At 42.4% G+C, this 18,156-nt stretch overlaps 1 protein-coding gene across 8 annotated transcripts in view; it reads left to right on the forward strand.

Moving 5' to 3' along the window:
- The window catches only part of ITSN1 (intersectin 1), a 236,394-nt gene that overhangs the window by 157,979 nt on the left and 60,259 nt on the right, over window positions 1–18,156 (forward strand). For 4 of the 8 annotated variants that reach the window (XM_035283062.3, XM_035283063.3, XM_035283067.3 and 1 more), the window contains 5 exons: window positions 2,848–3,053; window positions 4,138–4,220; window positions 8,050–8,216; window positions 11,393–11,438; window positions 14,187–14,308. In XM_035283062.3, coding sequence (XP_035138953.1) covers window positions 2,848–3,053; window positions 4,138–4,220; window positions 8,050–8,216; window positions 11,393–11,438; window positions 14,187–14,308 — 624 coding nt within the window. The remainder of the gene's footprint in view (window positions 1–2,847; window positions 3,054–4,137; window positions 4,221–8,049; window positions 8,217–11,392; window positions 11,439–14,186; window positions 14,309–18,156) is intronic. The other 4 variants (XM_035283065.3, XM_035283066.3, XM_035283069.3 and 1 more) reach the window with 1 other exon arrangement.

Genomic DNA, 18,156 nt, shown 5'->3' on the forward strand with positions numbered 1-18,156 from the left:
GGTCAGGGCAAAGAAGAGACCATTCATTGTGACAGCTAGAGCTCTGTGACCTGGGAAGGAGAAGGATGAAACCACACTGCTGGGGCATAAAAGGAAACGAACAGCAAGAAAGTGGAAAGGTCTGCAAAAGGACAGAGAAGGAGCAGTGTGTAAGGTTCTGGGAAAGCAAGAACCAGCCATGTTGCCAGTGGAGATGGGGATGGAAAAGTAAATTGTCGGAAGATATAATTGGTATAAGGCAGATGACAGTAAAGGCACAGAAAAGACGGGAGTCGCTTTCTTCTGAGTGAGGAAGGGTGAAGAGAGATTGGAGAAGATAAAGCCAAGAAAGATGTTGAGGCTGGGCCGCATGATACCATTCTCAGTGAAAAGGGAGCCCCAGATGGCTGTGGAGCATAGAAGAGGTTTGGGAGCAGGCAAATGAGGGATCTGGCAACAGTGAAGGATTGGGCTGGTGTGGTGGCTCACGCCAGTTATCACAGCACTTTGGGAGGCGAGCAGATCACCTGAGATCAGGAGTTTGTGACTAGCCTGGCCAACATGGTGAAACCTCGTCTTTACTAAAAAAAAAAAAAAAAAGGAATGCAAGAATCAGCTGGGCATGGTGGTAGGCACCTGTAATCCTAGCTACTCTGGTTGGGGGGTGAGGCAGGAGAATCACTTGAACCCGGGAAGTGGAGGTTGCGATGAGCTGCGATTGTACCACTGCACTCCATTCTGGGTGACAGAGCAAGACTCCATCTCAAAAGAAGAAAAGAAAAGGAAAAAACAAAAGAATTAAGAATTGCCAGGCTTATTTTAACCTGAGTCTATAGTATAGGTCATTGCACATTGCCTCAGCTTTCTCTAGCAATACTTCACAGCTTGGGACTAGGAATAATAATAGTAATATAGTTCACTACTGTTATTTCTATCATAGCAATACTGTGCATGGATCTTACTAAACTTCTTCCCCTCCCCACCTACACACGTCTTATATTACCATGGGATTGCTAAACTTTAATAGCTTTTTGGAGAAAGTATCATCTCTACTTTACAGATGTGGAAATGGAGATTCAGAGAGATTAAACAGTTGCCAAAGTCCGAAAATTAGTAAGTGACAGACCTGGGATTCATAACCAGAGTCCACATCCAGCCCAGGCTGGGGTCATTAGGGCCCATCGATGTGAAAAGGTTGACAAAGCAGACATGGGGAAGATTTCTCAGGGGGAGAGATTCTGAAGTGCCAGAGAGGGCACAGTTGAAAGGCTGACCCTGGGGTCCATGCTTAGAGAAATCAGTGAAGTGGCCAAGAGGATTAGACAGTGCAGACGGGCTGTGGGATGCGGGGCTACGCAGGCAGCAGGTCCGCGGCGAGGAAAAATGCAAGGTCAGGAATATATGGTCTTAGTGGGTGTTCAAAATCCAGGGAAACTTCCTCAGCTCTGAGGGACTTGAAGGAGTGAATGTACAGCTAAATGGAAGGGAATAGGATAGGGATGTTGTGAGTTTAAGGCAAGTTCACATGAAGACCGGGATTTAGAGGTTAGCACATAGATGCTAAAACTACTTGACCTGTTGTAAATTCTCTGCTTATCAGACATAATCATAACTTAATGTCAGCATAATAGAAATAACTTACAAAGGCAAGTACAAATTGGTTCAGAAGTATCTATCTGTAGGCATTATCCTTTGTTCTTTTCTATTCACATATGTGATTGAGAGTTGATGTTTCATTTTTTTACTAAATGCTTTAAGACATTGTAGTGGTTTGATGCAATAGCTTCTTAAAAGATAATAAATGCCTCACCCTGCCTTTCCAGCCTGACCTCCTCCTCCACCCCTCCATGAGACTAGGCCACATGCAGCCCCGGATTGTGCTTCTCTTCCCGGAGCCCCTGCAGTGTTCCACCACGAGGCCTTTTCCCATGCTGCGCCCTCAGCCTGGAGTGCCCTTCCTCCGAAGCCCTAGCTGTCAAAGTCCTTATCATCCTTCATGGCCCATCTCAGATGCTGCCCGCTCTGTGAAATTTACCCTGCTGCCCCCAGGCAGAATTCATCCCTCTTTTTTCTTTATTCCTACAGTGAATAGTAGGAACTCCTTTTTAGTATATTTCATTCTGCCAGGTGGTATATTTGGTTGTTTTTCTTTCTTTCTTCCCCATTATTTGTGAGTTACTTGCTAATGATACCATATTGTCCATCTATATAGAGTTTTATGGTTAATAAAGTGCTTTTCCCTAAATTATTTGGGGGAAGCAGAGACTGTTTTTTTTCATTTTTTTAGTCTAATGGGGCAGTGCATGTAAATGTATAATAAATGGCAATTACAATGAAGTTATGCTAACCGAATCCCTGTTTTCTCTAAAAAGGAACTAAAACAAGCATAATCCAGCACAGGACCCATTTCCCTGGGTCCACCTAAACTAAAATGCCAGTTAATGATCTCATGAAAGCTCATAAAATTTCTGCTCCAGTGTTAATCCTCCACTAAAAATACCAGTCAGATTGGAAATGTGGAGGTGTCCTGGGCAACTTGACTGTGAAAATAGAACCAAAATATAAAAGGCACACAGCCAGATGCAACGGAATAATTGTGACCGCCTGGCTTGTTGAAATAGAGAGTTATAGATGGTCAGACAATGACTTTGTGAAGAGACTGGCAGGCTTTTGCCTCCACTTTTGGAAGTAAACAATTGTTGGGAAACAGTGAAGCATCCAGCACTCCTGCTGTGCTACCTCAGGGCCCTTTGTGGCTGTGCGTGCTTGTCTGGCCTATGCTTGTTGGAGAGGTGCCATGTTCACGTCTGCCCTAATTGATAACAAACCACAACATAACGAGAGGTCTTTTACGTTATTCCACACAAGGGTGAAAAGGTGGAGGGTCTGCAAGCTCAAGCCCTGTATCCGTGGAGAGCCAAAAAAGACAACCATTTAAATTTTAACAAAAATGATGTCATCACCGTCCTGGAACAACAAGACATGTGGTGGTTTGGAGAAGTTCAAGGTCAGAAGGGTTGGTTCCCCAAGTCTTACGTGAAACTCATTTCAGGGCCCATAAGGAAATCTACAAGGTATTTTTGTATTTATCTGCTTGTATTTGATGAAAACAGTATTAGGCATTAAATTACTGTTTGCGCTAGTTAAGATTCACAGGAGTTGCAGGATTAGTTTGTCTTCTAGATCTTTTAACTGCAAACGTTAGAATATATGGAGTACAAAAAGGGAGCCTCTTATAGATGAGTGCATTTTTTTCTTCCCTTGTGGAAACCTATTGTCTTGTTTTTCATTGCCTTACACAAGAAGGAATTCAGCTCTGATATCTGGAACACTCTTGTGCATTAGTTGGAGATTATGACTCTCTTGATGCTTATTACCCAGCACTGTACCAGATATATGTGAATACTTAGAAACGCAAAGCATTTGGGGAAATGATCAGAAGGACTTAATTGTCTTTTTCATTAGGTTTTTACAGCATGGAATTTTAAGGTGGTTATTTTAATTCCTTCAACCATATTGATGTTCAAAACAAATTATGAGCTTTAACAAGATGAAAATAGCAAATTATTCAGTGAGCATCTCTCAGTCAGTCATCCCTTGAAATAAACTGTACATAGGCTATATGTCCAGTATAGCAAAGTGCTGAAAAATAAGAATGCAAGTGCCGGGCACAGTGGCACGTGCCTGTAGCCCCGGCTACTCGGGAGGCTGAGGTGGAAGAATCGCTTGAGCCTAGGAGTTCTGGGCTGTAGTGCGCTATGCTGATTGGGTGTCTGCACTAAGTTTGGCATCAATATGGTGACCTCCAGGGAGTGAGGGACCACCAGGTTGCCTAAGGAGGGGTGAACGGCCCAGGTCGGAAATGGAGCAGGTCAAAACTCCTGTGCTGATCAGTAGTGGGATTGCGCCTGTGAATAGCCACTGGACTCCAGCCTGGGCATTATAGCGAGACCCCATCTCTTAAGAAGAAGAATGCGAGCTTAGAATCATGCTTCTGTAGTACCTTATTATGTGTTTTTAATCTAGCTAAGTACAACTACTTCAGCTCTGGATTATTTATAGTTTTAAAAGTCAAAGAGTTTTAACAGAAAAATCAGTGTCATTTGTACTATTTTCTTTTAAGACAAATTAAAATACTCTCTTCTTCCCTTGTTGCAGCATGGAGTCTGGTTCCTCCGAGAGTCCTGCTAGTCTAAAGCGAGTAGCCTCTCCAGCAGCCAAGCCGGCCGTTTCGGGAGAAGGTGAGGGTCTGAGTTGTATTATGTTCTTCAAAAGGATCAAGGACATTGTGTAAATGTTTGAAGTGAGATTGAATTTCATCTTAAGGTAGACTGCACTTATGATCAATATAGTAAACTAAAGTAAAATGAAAGTTTAGCTCTTTACAAAATCAGAATACTTTATGGAAAATACTGTCAAATATATTAATCATCAAAAACTGAATTTTCTAATTATATTTTATTATGAAACCTTTGACTTCTAAAAGAGACCCATTCAGTTTACTAAGAATCAAGTTTTCCGAGCCTCTCTGTAGCTAAATTGTGGTCATTGCTTCACCTAACATAGTCTAGTCTCATCTGACTTATATAGATAAGTATTTCATCTTAAAACTGCACAGACCAGTAGAGTTCTCACAGTAACATGAATGCTGTCTGTACCATCCCAAATGAAACCGAAGATCGGTTTCTTTGCTCTATGAAAACAACCAAACCAGATAATTTAGGCCTAAAAAAAATCATTTTGAGTGTTTATTACGCAAATAATTGCTTTCTTTCCCAATCTCCACTTGGTGACGTAATCATAAATATTATATAGATGCCAACTGACCAAAACCTACATAATTCATACCCTCATGGTAAAAATCTCATGTATTTTACCATGTATTTTTTATACTAAATACAGTCATCGTCACATCCAAGGAGAGTACTCCTTGAGTTAGATGGGTTTTCTGTGTAGGTGGTCTGAGCAGTGTTAACTGATGCTGTAACTAACCAATTCTATAGTAATTCTCCTTGAATACATTACATGAGAATAGAATGTTTTATTTAGTTTGTTTGCCATAATGAGATTGTTGCATTCATTAGAAACCTTGCCTAATGAAAAAGAGAATGATTAAAACAGCTGTTTTAGGTGGAGACAGCAAGGATTAAGGTATAATGGCATTTCAGACTCACAGTAACAGTGTTCTTTTTTCAAGAGGATTTTTAAAAGTAAAAAAATTTTTTAGCTCATAGCAGAGCTATAAATCCTTATCACTAAACAAATCGAGGACCTAATTTTTACTATTACCATGAAAATGATGATTAGCAGAGTTCCCTTTATACATTCTCATCATCTTAATGACTTTTTTACGCACTGGAAGGGTAACAAGGCAAAAAGCTCCTTTAAACACAGCACATGCAGTCAGTTTACTAAAAAGCAAATTATGTACCTCACCAAAAAATAAGAAACAACAACAACAACAAAAACCTTCAGTGTATGATAACCGGTCAAGACTCAGTGGAGGGCTGGAGTTTTTATCTTGACTCTTCCATCTAGTAACTGTACTATTTTGTTTATGCCTTAGCTTCCTTGTCTATAAATTGGGCATGATAACTACCCCTTGAGATAGAAAATTATTACAAGGATAAAGAGATAACATGCAGAAGGTGTTTAGAACAAAGCACAGTAAATGTCTACTGCTTTTATTTTATTTTTGCTTCATTCCCTGGATTAGTAATAAAGCCACATAAAGTATGAGCATCCTCATCCAATAGCAGTATGGAGGAATGTTTATTTATTTGTTTTGAAACATGTACTAAGGCCTCAATAAATAGGTCACAAATGAACCACACATACACTTAAAATTGGTTAACAAAATAGAGTTAAATTCTGATCTTGTTTGTATTTATTACAGCCATTTTGAAATGACTTTGGTATTAGAAATATTTGGAAGGTTACTAGCTTTGTGAAGGGTTGGGAGGACATTAGCCTTAGAAATTCTGAGAAAAGCTATTTACAAATATTATTGAGCCTCTTGTTAATATCACATTGAACATAATCAAATTTAAAGTAAACTATAAACCAGATAAAATAGATGATCGATTGGGGTCGCTCTTAAAATACTGGCTTGGGGATGGCCAGTGCCTTCTGTGAAATGTCTCATGAGAAGGGTAGCTGAAGAGGAACCTCTGCCTATACATCATCACGTCTCTGGCTTTCATGGTCCCCTTAAAGCCACCCGCAGATGCCTTAGTGCAAGGCAGGGCAAGGCCAGCCTCAGTCTTTCCAGTGTCCTTTATATTTTATACTACAGTACCTAGTTCAGCCAGAGTTCACGTTTCTGAAGTTTCTTGAGCATTTGGAAAGTTACTTCAAAATTTGGATCCATCTTAAAGCAAGTGACTTTGAAGTTGAGGAATCACTGAGGAAAGTATTGATTGCCAAGGATCCCGTCTTAAATGGCCAAATGTGATCTAAAGAACAGTAACAGGGAGCACAGTCAAAAGGGAAGGGTCAGACTATGGAGAAATCAGAAAAATGAGTCTATTAATGAAAAAGAATGCCCCTATTAAAGCCACCAAACTTTGATTTCCTTGTGTGGGAAATCATTTTTCCAATGTTCACTGTGGAGGTATGTGTTACCAGCGCTTCAGGGCTAAAGACAGAGAGTCTTCTGTTTTCCCTGGGACGTTTGAATGACCTGTGTCTGCCATGGGGCCCAGGACTCTCCACCAGCAGTTGCTGCTGGCCTCGGGGCTGACAGGTCAACACTGGCGCTGAAGGAGGCCCCTTGTTGCTCCAGGGGCTGCCCATGTGAGCACAGGGGTTAGAGGTTTTCGTGTTTTTGTCTGTTTGTTTTAGTTTTCGTTCGTACCTCCTGCAGAGGCTCTGATAATTAACTGGAGGAGTTCTCCATACAAAATTCTGGTCTCGTACTCAACTCGAGGCTTGACGTTAAAGGAATATCATCTGAGGTTTAGAGAGAAATATACATTGCCCATTATAAAAATGAACTTTTTGGGTAAATGGTGATTTTTCTGTTGCTTTAAAAAAATACATACAAAGGCCTAGGATAAAATGGAGAAAAAGTGGAAATAAGAAACATGTGCATCTTTCTGTAAACCTTTCCTTGGAACCTCCGTCTAGGATTTTGTGTCTGGTGGTCTTTCTGAGAGTGTGATTTGGTTCTAAGCCTTAATAAAATCAACCAAGAGTGATACAAAGTTCTACGTATAATCAAAAAGAAAAGGTTCTTCTGTACTGTACACCCTTCAAATTCAAGACACGAAAGAACACTAGTTGTTATCTTTTAAGACTAAATTACATGAATAATAAAATGTGATAAACTGTGATTTGTCTTTTTAACTTGTTGAAAGGCTTTCTGGAATTGGATAGGCATTCCTTTTATCATCAGTCCTCTCTACCTGTTTGTGCTCTTAAATGACAACTAGATGCCCATTTTTAACTAAATAATATTGTGTAACTCATTTTGTGTTCTAACAGCTTCCTGTCATACTGTGTATATGACACAATAGGACCTAAGTTTTCAGGCACTTGAATAATGAAAAGTATGTCTTGTTTAATTTATACAGAGAATATATCCTATCTAACAATTTTCTAAAACTGTAATGTGGTACCCTCAAAACTGAAATACAGATATTTAATATGCTTACCAAGAGCCTGCATATGAATGCATCTGACCCAGTGTTCAGCACAGAGTAGGTACTATGTAACTGTTAATCAAAACTAAATGTAAAAACCATTTTCATTCAAAAAGAAATCATGATGCCAAATGGTAGGTCACTTATAAATAATCAGGTGTTGGTAAACATGCAGTTTGGTTGTTTGTTCCTGTCTCTGGGTCTTCCCAGGAATTGTCTCCCTGTCTGCAGCTACTGAACTTTTATATACACTGGGGAAATATGGAGCCCAGGGCATTCTGCAGCTCTGTATTTTATCTGTGACTAGCCCTTCTCTTGAATGGAATCTTGTCCTAATTTCTTATTCATAAACTTGCTTTTGCAAAGCTGTCTGGGATTTCTTTAAACAATCAAGCTCTCTCCGTATCTCAATATTTCTCCCCACCAGAATTTATTGCCATGTACACTTACGAGAGTTCTGAGCAAGGAGATTTAACCTTTCAGCAAGGGGATGTGATTTTGGTTACCAAGAAAGATGGTGACTGGTGGACAGGAACAGTGGGCGACAAGTCCGGAGTCTTCCCTTCTAACTATGTGAGGCTTAAAGATTCAGAGGTAAACCCACATTAACTGTTTCCTCTCCCTTCCTGTGTGGCGATTCTCTTTGCGGGGAGTCACATGATATTTGACAGTGGAGCTTTGTTGCGTTTTGCTAAGTTCTGGAATGTGACAGTAAATCCAGTGTGACCTGTCATTGTTTGATCTTGTCATTTGGCGCTGTAGGGTAAGCATTGGCCTCCCTCAAGCAGAGCACATCAGTGCTAAGTAAGACTGAGTGTGACGGGGCTGGTCCGAATCAGCTGGGAGATAATGTTCAGTCTTAATCTCTCTTTCTGCATGTAATTGACTTATGCTTTAGAGTAAACTTTCTTGATTAGATCATTATGGTCATTGATTTTTAGGTGCCCCAAGAAAGATAGCAATATTTTACCTGTATAAACAGAAGTATTCTGGTGATACTGGCCCCAGAATATTGGATATTAGAAAGTTTTTAGAATTTCTATTTTTGCCCATACAGTAGAAAGACAAGATCTAAGAGATGGGTACACTTTGGCTAGGCCTTAGAATTTCCGTTGATTAGGACTGAATTTAAGTGCTGTTATCCGTATAAACTGGAAATGTTCCTACTGTTGTTAAATAGAGCCCTAAAAATTTGATCGCATAAACTATGGTCTCAGGATAGTGCAAGTTTAATGGAATGGTGGGGTGGACCTACCACCGAGTATGGGAGTCTGTCTTGTAGGAGCCACTTGCACGTTAGTGGAGAGTTTCAGGGTATAAATGTAGTCATTTAACAGATCCAACGCACATTTTGAAAAACCAATAAGAATTGACTCAATTTTTTTTTAAGCATTAACAGTCAATTCACAGTTACTTTCTTTTTCTCCTCATACCTCCTAGGTACTGAGAGAGAAAAGGCTGGCAGGGAACCTGTAGGGGCTGCTTTCTCAGGAGTAAGCAGGTGGACAAAGTTCTCTATTTCAAATGCTAGTGGTGTATCCTGGACTCATCCATGGGCCCCTGTGCTTGGAGCTGCTCTGGGGGAGAGGCTGGGCCTGGTGCACTGCTCCAGTAGTCCTGCCCTTGGCCTGCTCACCTCACCTGCAGCTCCCAGAAATGATTTTATTTGATTGGATTTTGTTTTTTTAAGGGGTGGCATTGTTTTGTTTTTTGTTTTTTCTTGCTGCGGTCTTGAGAGCAGCTAGGTGGAATTCTAATGGATGGATTTAGGTAAGCCTGCCCACCCTTGGAGAATTTAGCAGAAGTCTGGAAGGAAACAATTTTTGCCCTGTGAGACAGCTGGCATATTCGACTCTTCAGACCTGGAGAATTAGATTCTTCTCCAGGCTAGCACATTGAGTCCAGTGACAGTAATACAGATGATATTTCAGGGGAGTTGGGTAAAACACTAAAAACCAACTCGGTGTCTACTACCATGCATGAAAACTCTTAAAGTGACCTTACTTTTTGGATCAATTAAAATACAAAAGCCATTACTTATAACGTATTTTAAGAAATACTTGTAACGTATTTTAAGAAATTCTACTTTAATAAAACCATCCAAAGTAAACTTTAGAAAAACATGCAGTGATTCTTTTTTTAAGGTAAGTGGAGTTGTAAGGTACTTTCTTAACCACAGTCTTAAATTATTAGCGACAGAAGAACTACCAGTACTAAAAATGTTTAGATACACATTTAGCCATGCTATTCAATAATGAATAAAAACTCAGCTCCTTTGTTATAGTTGGATACAGAATTCAGTGTAAAAGCAAAATATTCGACCAAACTTAACACCAGACCCAGCTTCAGATACCAGAATTGAAGTCTAGGCATGGGGAGGATTGTCCCATCCTGCTTCACTTCTCTGTATGGGCAGGTCTGGGGCACACAGTCTGGGAGGCTTTACAGGTGCAGGGAGGACAGAACATGGCCTTCTGAATCTGTCCCAGCTCATGGGGCTGGCTGTGGTTTTTCAAAGAGAGAGCATTGAAACTACTTGAACTCTACTGTTGAGTACTGTCAATTGCTTTGTTCTTTTTATGGAATGTAGGGAGTAGATTCTAAGCCCATACTAGGAAAGTAACTGGTCACTGGACTCTTGGTTCATTGATATTCCTTTTTTTTATATGCAGCCTATTAAAAAATAGCGAGAGATTGCCATTGTATAACTTTATAATTAATAAAGAAAACAGAATCAAGTAAAAATTTAACCTAAACTTTTCCTGCTAAATTGTTCTTAAATTTCAATAAGCAAGATAAAGAGACCGTAAGTTGTGTTCCTGGTAGATAAATGGCATATTTTTATTCTTTCAGTAACTCATGTTTACTTTATTAAGCTTTTTGTTTTGTTTTAATTGGAATACTTAATTTACTGCAAGATAGATTCGAGCATAAATTAATTTAGAATAAAGCACTTTGTAACAACAGATTCCATTCTGGCTCCTGTCCTGCTTCTCATGGTCTCTGTTCTTGGCTTACTCGGCTGGTTTAAAATTCCATGAGTATCCCAGAGAGGAATTCAACCCCAGAGCACTTTTTAAACGCTTGATAGTTGGGAAGAAATAAGCTCTGCCTCTATGCATTGATAGAGAAATTTCAGTGTATAAACACTGTGAAATTGGGTGGAAAGGCTACACAGGACAGCCACTGCCTCTTTGGATAGAGAGGGGTGAATAGGATCGGGGAGAGAGCGGTTCCAGGTGTCCCTGTACTGCGTGAGTTTTTTAAAGAAGAAAGCTCCTAAAGCAAATACAGCCAAATGTTAATATTTTAATGTGTTAAATCTGGGTGGTAGGCTCATGAGTTCTATTCCCTGTACTTTTTATATGTGAAATACGTCATAATTAACCACATGGTAACAAGCCCGAGCTTAGTGTTTCGGATGCAGACTAACAGTCTTCCTAGTTTGGAGACTCCTAGTAGATTCGACCAGGTCCAAGAAATACCTGCGCTCAGCACGCTCAATACTGGAGCCCACTGGGCTCTTGCAGGGCCCCATACTCTGCTGTCTCTTCCTCTTATGGAAATGAGTAAAAGCCACGTTTGAAAGTACTTGTTTTGTCCCATGTTTTCCTGATCTATATCCTTGTGTCAGGTGATGCAGTGCTGTGTTTTCCCAGAATGAAAAGAGGGTCTTCGGGGCTCCGTGGGTTTGTATCATCATTAATCGTTCTTTAAGTTGCATGATCAAAACTTCAGCATGCAAATGAGACCTTTTGCTCTGTTTTAAGGGCTCTGGAACTGCTGGGAAAACAGGGAGTTTAGGAAAAAAACCTGGTAAGTTACAAATCCTGATGCTTACTTTTCAATGTTTTGAATGTAATTGATAGTTGCTCCCCATCTTTGTCGATTAGGAATAGATCCTAAAATAAAAAGAATCTTTCCTGAGAGTACGGAGAGTAAGTCCTCTCCTTGGAATCCATTAATAATTTTACTTGGTTATGAGATTTGTCTGTTACTTCACACGTAAGGAGTGGAGCCGTTACCTGACAGTGTTCTCTTGGGTTGTCGAGAAATAATTCAGGTGAGGCCAGGCACAGTGGTTCATGCCTGTAATCCCAGCAATTTTGGAGGCCAAGGCAGGTGCATCATTTTCTCCAAACCATAAACTCTTGGAATCAAGAGGTGGTCTTTGGTGCGTTGGAGGAGAGTCCTCATGACCCTGGACAACATGGGGAATCCCAGTCTCTACCAAAAAATACAAAAATTAGCCAGACATAGTGGCATACATCTGTAATCCCAGCTGCTCGGGAGGCTGAGGCAGTAGAATTGCTTGAACTCAGCGGGCCAAGGTGGCAGTGAGCTGAGGTTCCACCATTGCACTCCAGCCGGGCGACAGAACAAGACTCCATCTCAAAAAAAAAAAAAAAGAAAGCGAGATGCTGAGAAGTTATAATACATGGAGCTCTAGGATTGGGCTCAGCTGCTTCTCAGTCTTCCTGTTAGGCTTGGTTAGCCCCTTTTCATTTCCAAACGATGCATTTCCAGGACACAAAACAGTGGAGAAGATTAGAGGAGCAACAGATATTATCTGAGTGTAGGTTCCATTAATTTAGAAACCATCAGATGGATTTCCTCGGTACACATTGAAGGTACAAAATTATAGTCACACCTCTGAATCCAAAGCGTTTTAGTTGATTTCAATAAAATCATATGTGCTATAAATAGTAGCACAAAAAAGAGAAGAAAGAAGCGGATGTGAAATAATATGGTTTCTGTGGCATGTCTTCCTGGTCTAGGACGTTGGAGCTTTTTTGCTAACATATCCTTAGGAAATTATAGGTTGAAACAGTTACTGAAATGCCAAGCGATGGATTTGCTTGTCTGTCTGTGCTCAGCTCCAACTGGACTTACATGGCAAGAAAAAGGAAGAGAGGTTTCACATAGTCTAGGATTTTATTTTAGTCAGATAAATACAATCAGTGTATGGGGATACATTGGACCACCCCATCAAATCTCTGTTTTAACTGCAAGTTTTCTAAGTTTTGGACATTTGTCATTCCAGAGGGTCCAGATAGTTCATAGATGATGCCCAGGTGGGCTTTATTTCCTAGCAAGAAAGGACACGAAAGACTGCAGATAATGTTGGGGCAGATCGCTGTATGCCAGGTCCCATGAGGAGCAAGAACATCCAGTGCCAAATAGGACACTAGTTTGGTCTTTCTCCAAATCATAAACTCTTGGAATCAAGAGCTGGTCTTTGGTGTGTTGCAGGAGAGTCCTCCTCCCAGTGTAGGCCTCCCAGCTGGAGCTCCCAGTCAGAGCCTAGGCTGGGGCAGTAGACTGTGCTCTGGCCTTTCCTGCTTGCCCCAAGCTCTCCAAAGCCTCAGGCAGAGCCAGGCCTGCAGTGTGATCTCCGAGTGCTTCTGTCCTGGTGGCGACCCCGATAGCATGCAGAACAGGATGAGAGCGGCTTGCTTAAGGGCCAGAGTCTTACTCATTCCCTGGAGTGAGTGGAAAAGTAGGAAATCCCATCAAAACATGGGACCTTTTTGCGTTCTTCCTTTCCATTCTTTACTTCATTTTCTCTTTCTTTTTTTTTTTTTTCTGTCCTTCTTTCCTTCTTTTCTCCTTTCTTTCACAAACCACACTTGGAGAGCAAGGGTAGAGGAGTAGAACAGTTTGTTCTGTATTGCTTCTAGAAGTTCAGAAGGCAGTAGCTGCAGATGTGCCAGAACTCAGGCACAGAAGGGTTCTGTCTTTTCCTACTCAGAATCTCCTGGGCTAGGGGAAATGTGTGTTTCAGAGCCTGGTTTGTGGTACTGCTGGAATTTTTCCCATGGGACTTTTAACATTCAGGAAAAGTACAGAACTGTGTACATTTTTTTCCCTGTGCTGAATTGGTTTTGCATAAAATTCCCTTAACTTCAGGTCCCTCCTATAACATGAAATAAAAAGAAAAAATTTGCCCTGTCACAATTCACACCTGATATTCAGGGATCACTGTCAACATGTGAGCCATAAAGAAGGGGGCTGTGTTATTGGGAGTGAAAATCTGTAGCAACAACATAGAAATAAGCTCCTGCCAGGCTCCCAGCAGTTTCAGAAGAAAATAGCCTTTCTCTTTCTACTGTACTTGGCAGCTGGAAAAGCTGTTGAGTCCTTTAGTCACTTTAGCAGTTTAGTCACCGAGTGCTACTGTGCTGGGGGCAGGTGGCGAATGAGGCCCCACCCTTAGCCTCAGGGCATTTGCAGTAATTATGGGAGGGATGTGACAGAAGGTGCCAGGAGTGGGCAAGGAGCAGACCTTATGGAGGGAAGTTGGTAAGTTAGTTTCGTGAGATGACCAGGGAGCCTGCTGCCCACTGAGGGCTGGAGGATCAGCCAAGCTCTTGAATGCTGTGTCTGCTTGATATCTCTGGGAACAGGGGCAATTCAGGGAGCCTTACTCGTTGGATAGAAATCCAGCCCAATACATTGGTTTTGATGATGTTCATCTGTGAACCTGGGAGGCGCCTGCATCTTCTTGGCCTTTTCTCCTGCTGACTCTAACAGTGCACCGCAATGTTTGATCTTGTTTTTCAGAAATTGCCCAGGTTATTGCCTCATACACCGCCACCGGCCCCGAGCAGCTCACTCTTGCCCCTGGTCAGCTGATTTTGATCCGAAAAAAGAACCCAGGTGGATGGTGGGAAGGAGAGCTGCAAGTCAGTGTCTTTTCTACTTATTTACAGTTCTCTATCCAAGTTTCAATAAGCAAAATCTCAAAGGGATGCTATTTTATTATAAAGTACAAATCACCCCTCACTGCCTAAATTCTGTATTTGGGTAATAGGAGATGCCACATTTTCTGTATTTGTTTAGTTCCCAAGCTTCAGGCAGCCAGTAACAGATTTCTGAGAGCCAGGAGCTCATATGAAAACATATCTGTTCCATCCCTGAGTTCAGATAGTGAGTGTTGGCATAGTGAGAACTCATATGACAAGGGATGCCTGCATAGCATCGTCCTTAAGTGTCTTGGCATTAGAGAGTGGAGCTTTTCATCAGTGGAGTTAGAAGGTGTGGCACAGTAGCAGGTTTCTTTGCATTCAAAGCCACATCCATACATTATAGTATTTTTAGTTCGCCTGTGTGCATGTATGTGCGTGCGTGTGTATGCATTAATCATATCTTCTTGTTATACGTTTTACTATTCCAGATACCTACTATAAGTCTCATTTCCAGAGACAAAGATGCTTTAAAAAGATTACTGTTACACAGCCCTCATGGTAAAACTTGTTAGAATCATTGATGGATGCCAAATCTACAGGAAATTTTCAGTAGGAGCAGAAAATGTGCATGGTCTTGAAGAGACCCCCAGAGATTGCTTGTGATTTTCAGGGAAACACAGTAATTATTGAGTGGAGAACTATGACAACACCTGAATCAGGTGATCAGAATGATCAGCAGCGGGGAGACCAGTAGATGTCATGTGTGTGCAGCTCTGCAGGGAGGGACATCCAAAAATGTCAGGATCATAAAAGACAAAACCTGTCGAAAGGGGACTAAAGAGGCGTGAGGACTGACTGCAGTATTAGATTCAGTCCTGTGTGAAAGGAAACCACGCTGGAAAGGACATTATTGGGATAACAGGCAAAATCAGGTTATGGATGCTTAGATTAGACAGAATTGTTGTACCAGTGTTAAATTTACTGTATAGTGATAACTGTACTGTGGTCATATAAGAGAATAGTCTTATTTTTAGGAGATACACATTGAAGTATTTAGGGGTAAAGAGTTAAGATGTAAGCAACTTGCAATCAGATGATTCAGAAAAAGAGCTTACAGAAGAGGGGGAGAGAAAGCGCACAGATGAGGGAGCAGCTGGCATTGAGTGTTGACAGTAGGTAAATTCGGGTAAAGGGCCTGCAGTTGTTCTGTATGCTTTTCTTATTCTTGCCACTTTTTTGTGAGTTTGAAATCATTTCTAAATTAAAAGTTGCCTTTAAAAAGTTTGGCCGGGCGCAGTGGCTCAAGCCTGTAATCCCAGCACTTTGGGAGGCCGAGGCGGATGGATCAAGAGGTCAAGAGATCGAGACCATCCTGGTCAACATGCTGAGACCCCCGTCTCTACTAAAAATACAAAAAATTAGCTGGGCATGGTGGCGCGTGCCTGTAATCCCAGCTACTCAGGAGGCTGAGGCAGGAGAATTGCCAGAACCCAGGAGGCGGAAGTTGCGGTGAGCCGAGATCGCGCCATTGCACTCCAGCCTGGGTCACAAGAGCGAAACTTCGTCTTAAAAAAAAAAAGTTACATAGCAGTTACTTGAGAGGTAAGCCAGCTGACTTTCGTACAGAGAGCTTGTCTCCCTCCCCACATCCTCCCCCATCCAAAGCAAAGATGAGCCTCAAACAGCCAGGCGGGCACCTGGGCACCCACTTCATAGCTCAGTGAAGGACGGGGCTTGCTCCCTGGCTTGCCTGCCTGGGGCCTGTGGAAGGGCTAAATTTCCCAGCAGCCATCCGTCTGTCTAGCCTCTGTTGAATGTAGGTTTCTGCTGCGTAACACAGGGGGCCTCAATAAGGCTGGGCCGGATACAGAAAGGAATGGTTTCTGGAATGCTTTGTGAGGAAGGGGCCTGTGGGAACCCTTTGGTGCCCACTAGTGGGCCTGTAGACTGACTTCCCCAATCAGCTGGTGTTTGCCCATAAGCAGGACCCTGTGGAACTAGGTAAGTTTGAAGGGGGAGAGAGGCAGGAAACCATTGCCGTACAGTAGGCTAGCCTCAGAAGACAGACCCTTGGGGTTCTGAGGAATGGGGGATTGGAACAGCAGGAACAGGAAGGAGGAAGGCCCTGCTTGAGAAGGCCTTGGGTCTCACACAGTCCCCTATCCACTCTGTGGAGGCAAGCCTGAGGCCAGGACAGGAAGAGCCGCACTGGAGAGCTGAACATGTAAGAAACACATCTTGGCCAGAATAGAAGACGCAACCTGGAGTGTAGCCAAAGTCAAATCTTCCCCTGGGGAGCTCACTGGTGGACACCCATAAACGTCCTTTCTAGAAGTGCTGGCCAGGTATTACTCACTGTTTCAGGAATCTGACCTCTGGAGGCCTGGAAATCCATTCTTTTTGTCAGCATGCCCGCTCCTGTGCTGGGGAGGGAGAGGCCTCCTTAGACCCTCAGCTCCCACTTCCTGCTTAGAGTTGTGCTGTGTCACCCATCGGCCCTGCCATCAGCATGTTCCCATCCTGTTTTGGAGACGTGGGAGACTCCCATCGCCTTTCCTCCTCGCCTGCGGGGCCCCTCTCCCCAGTGCAGCCTCACGCCTTAGCACTGAGCAATGACGTCTCCACTCCAGCCTTTGAAACAACAGCATCCCCTGTTCTCCTGCCTCACTGCCCTTGTTCATGACATTTCTCCCCAGGAGTCAACTGACTCCTACCTCTCCAATTCCACAAGAGCTGCATTTCCCACTTCTGGAAGCTCTCTGTGACCATCCCAACCAGAAGCACCGTCTCCTTCCCCTGAGCTCCAGTGGTGGCGCCATGCCTGCACCACTCTTTAGTATTTTGCTATTCGTGCACATTTCTTATTTCAACATGTAGCTGACAAGCCCCTTGGAGACAGCGGCCATATTTTCCAGTCCCCATACCTCTAGCACTGTGCTTAAGTGAGAGTTTGAATGGTTCTTAGGATTTACAATAAGGTGACTGAGTTGCCATGGCCTGGGAAAGCTCCTGGTTCTGTCACCAGAGTGACTCTCAGTGTGGACCCACAAATGAAACACCAGTGAGGTCTGTGTTCTGCCCTCGTGCAGTTGCAGGAGTGTGGGAAAGAGTGATGTCATTGCTAGCGGAATGATGGTACACTTGGTAGATAAGCGTGTGGAAACCTGTAAACAGATGGCATCAGTCATCGGCAGGTTCACTGTGAACATAAAAGTTGTAGTCCTTGAGCCAAGGGCATGAAATCTATCAGACCTCAAGGAAACAAAAACCTGCTCTGTATTCTAAAAGTGACCCAGAGGTGTCCTTCTTGAGAAGTTGGCAGGTAGGAGGGCAGAGGTGGTGTGGTAGAAGTTTTCTTTTAGTTTTATTTCCTTATTTTGGGAACAGGTAATTAGAGTCACATGGTTTAAAATTCAAATGGTACAAGGGGATAAATACGTCTCCCTCCCACCCTTGTTCCCAGAGATAGCTGTTTTGATCAGAGCCTTGTTTCTAGACGTGTGTGTGTGTGTGTGTGTGTGTGTGTATACATACGTGTGTGTATATGCACAAGAAGTTTTGGGTTCTCTCTTTTTGGTGGTGTACAGAAGGGTAGTCAAAGCCCACCTCATGATCCCTAACCGGAGTCTTTTCATGGGATTGTGTCATAACTGCAAGCCCTACCTCACCAACTTCGTTATAAACTCCCCGTGTCATCTACTGTCCCTCTCTAACAACATGGCATAGAAACACTCCGTAGATGAGTCTTATGTTGAATCAGATCGAATTAAATGAGAAAGGAATGGCGTTGAAAAATGTGGCTTTACCCATCACATGGGCCTACACATTTGTGAAAATAATGTTTA

This window comes from Callithrix jacchus, chromosome 21 (genome assembly GCF_049354715.1).
Source record: "Callithrix jacchus isolate 240 chromosome 21, calJac240_pri, whole genome shotgun sequence".
In the NCBI taxonomy this organism is placed as follows: Eukaryota; Metazoa; Chordata; class Mammalia; order Primates; family Cebidae; genus Callithrix; species Callithrix jacchus.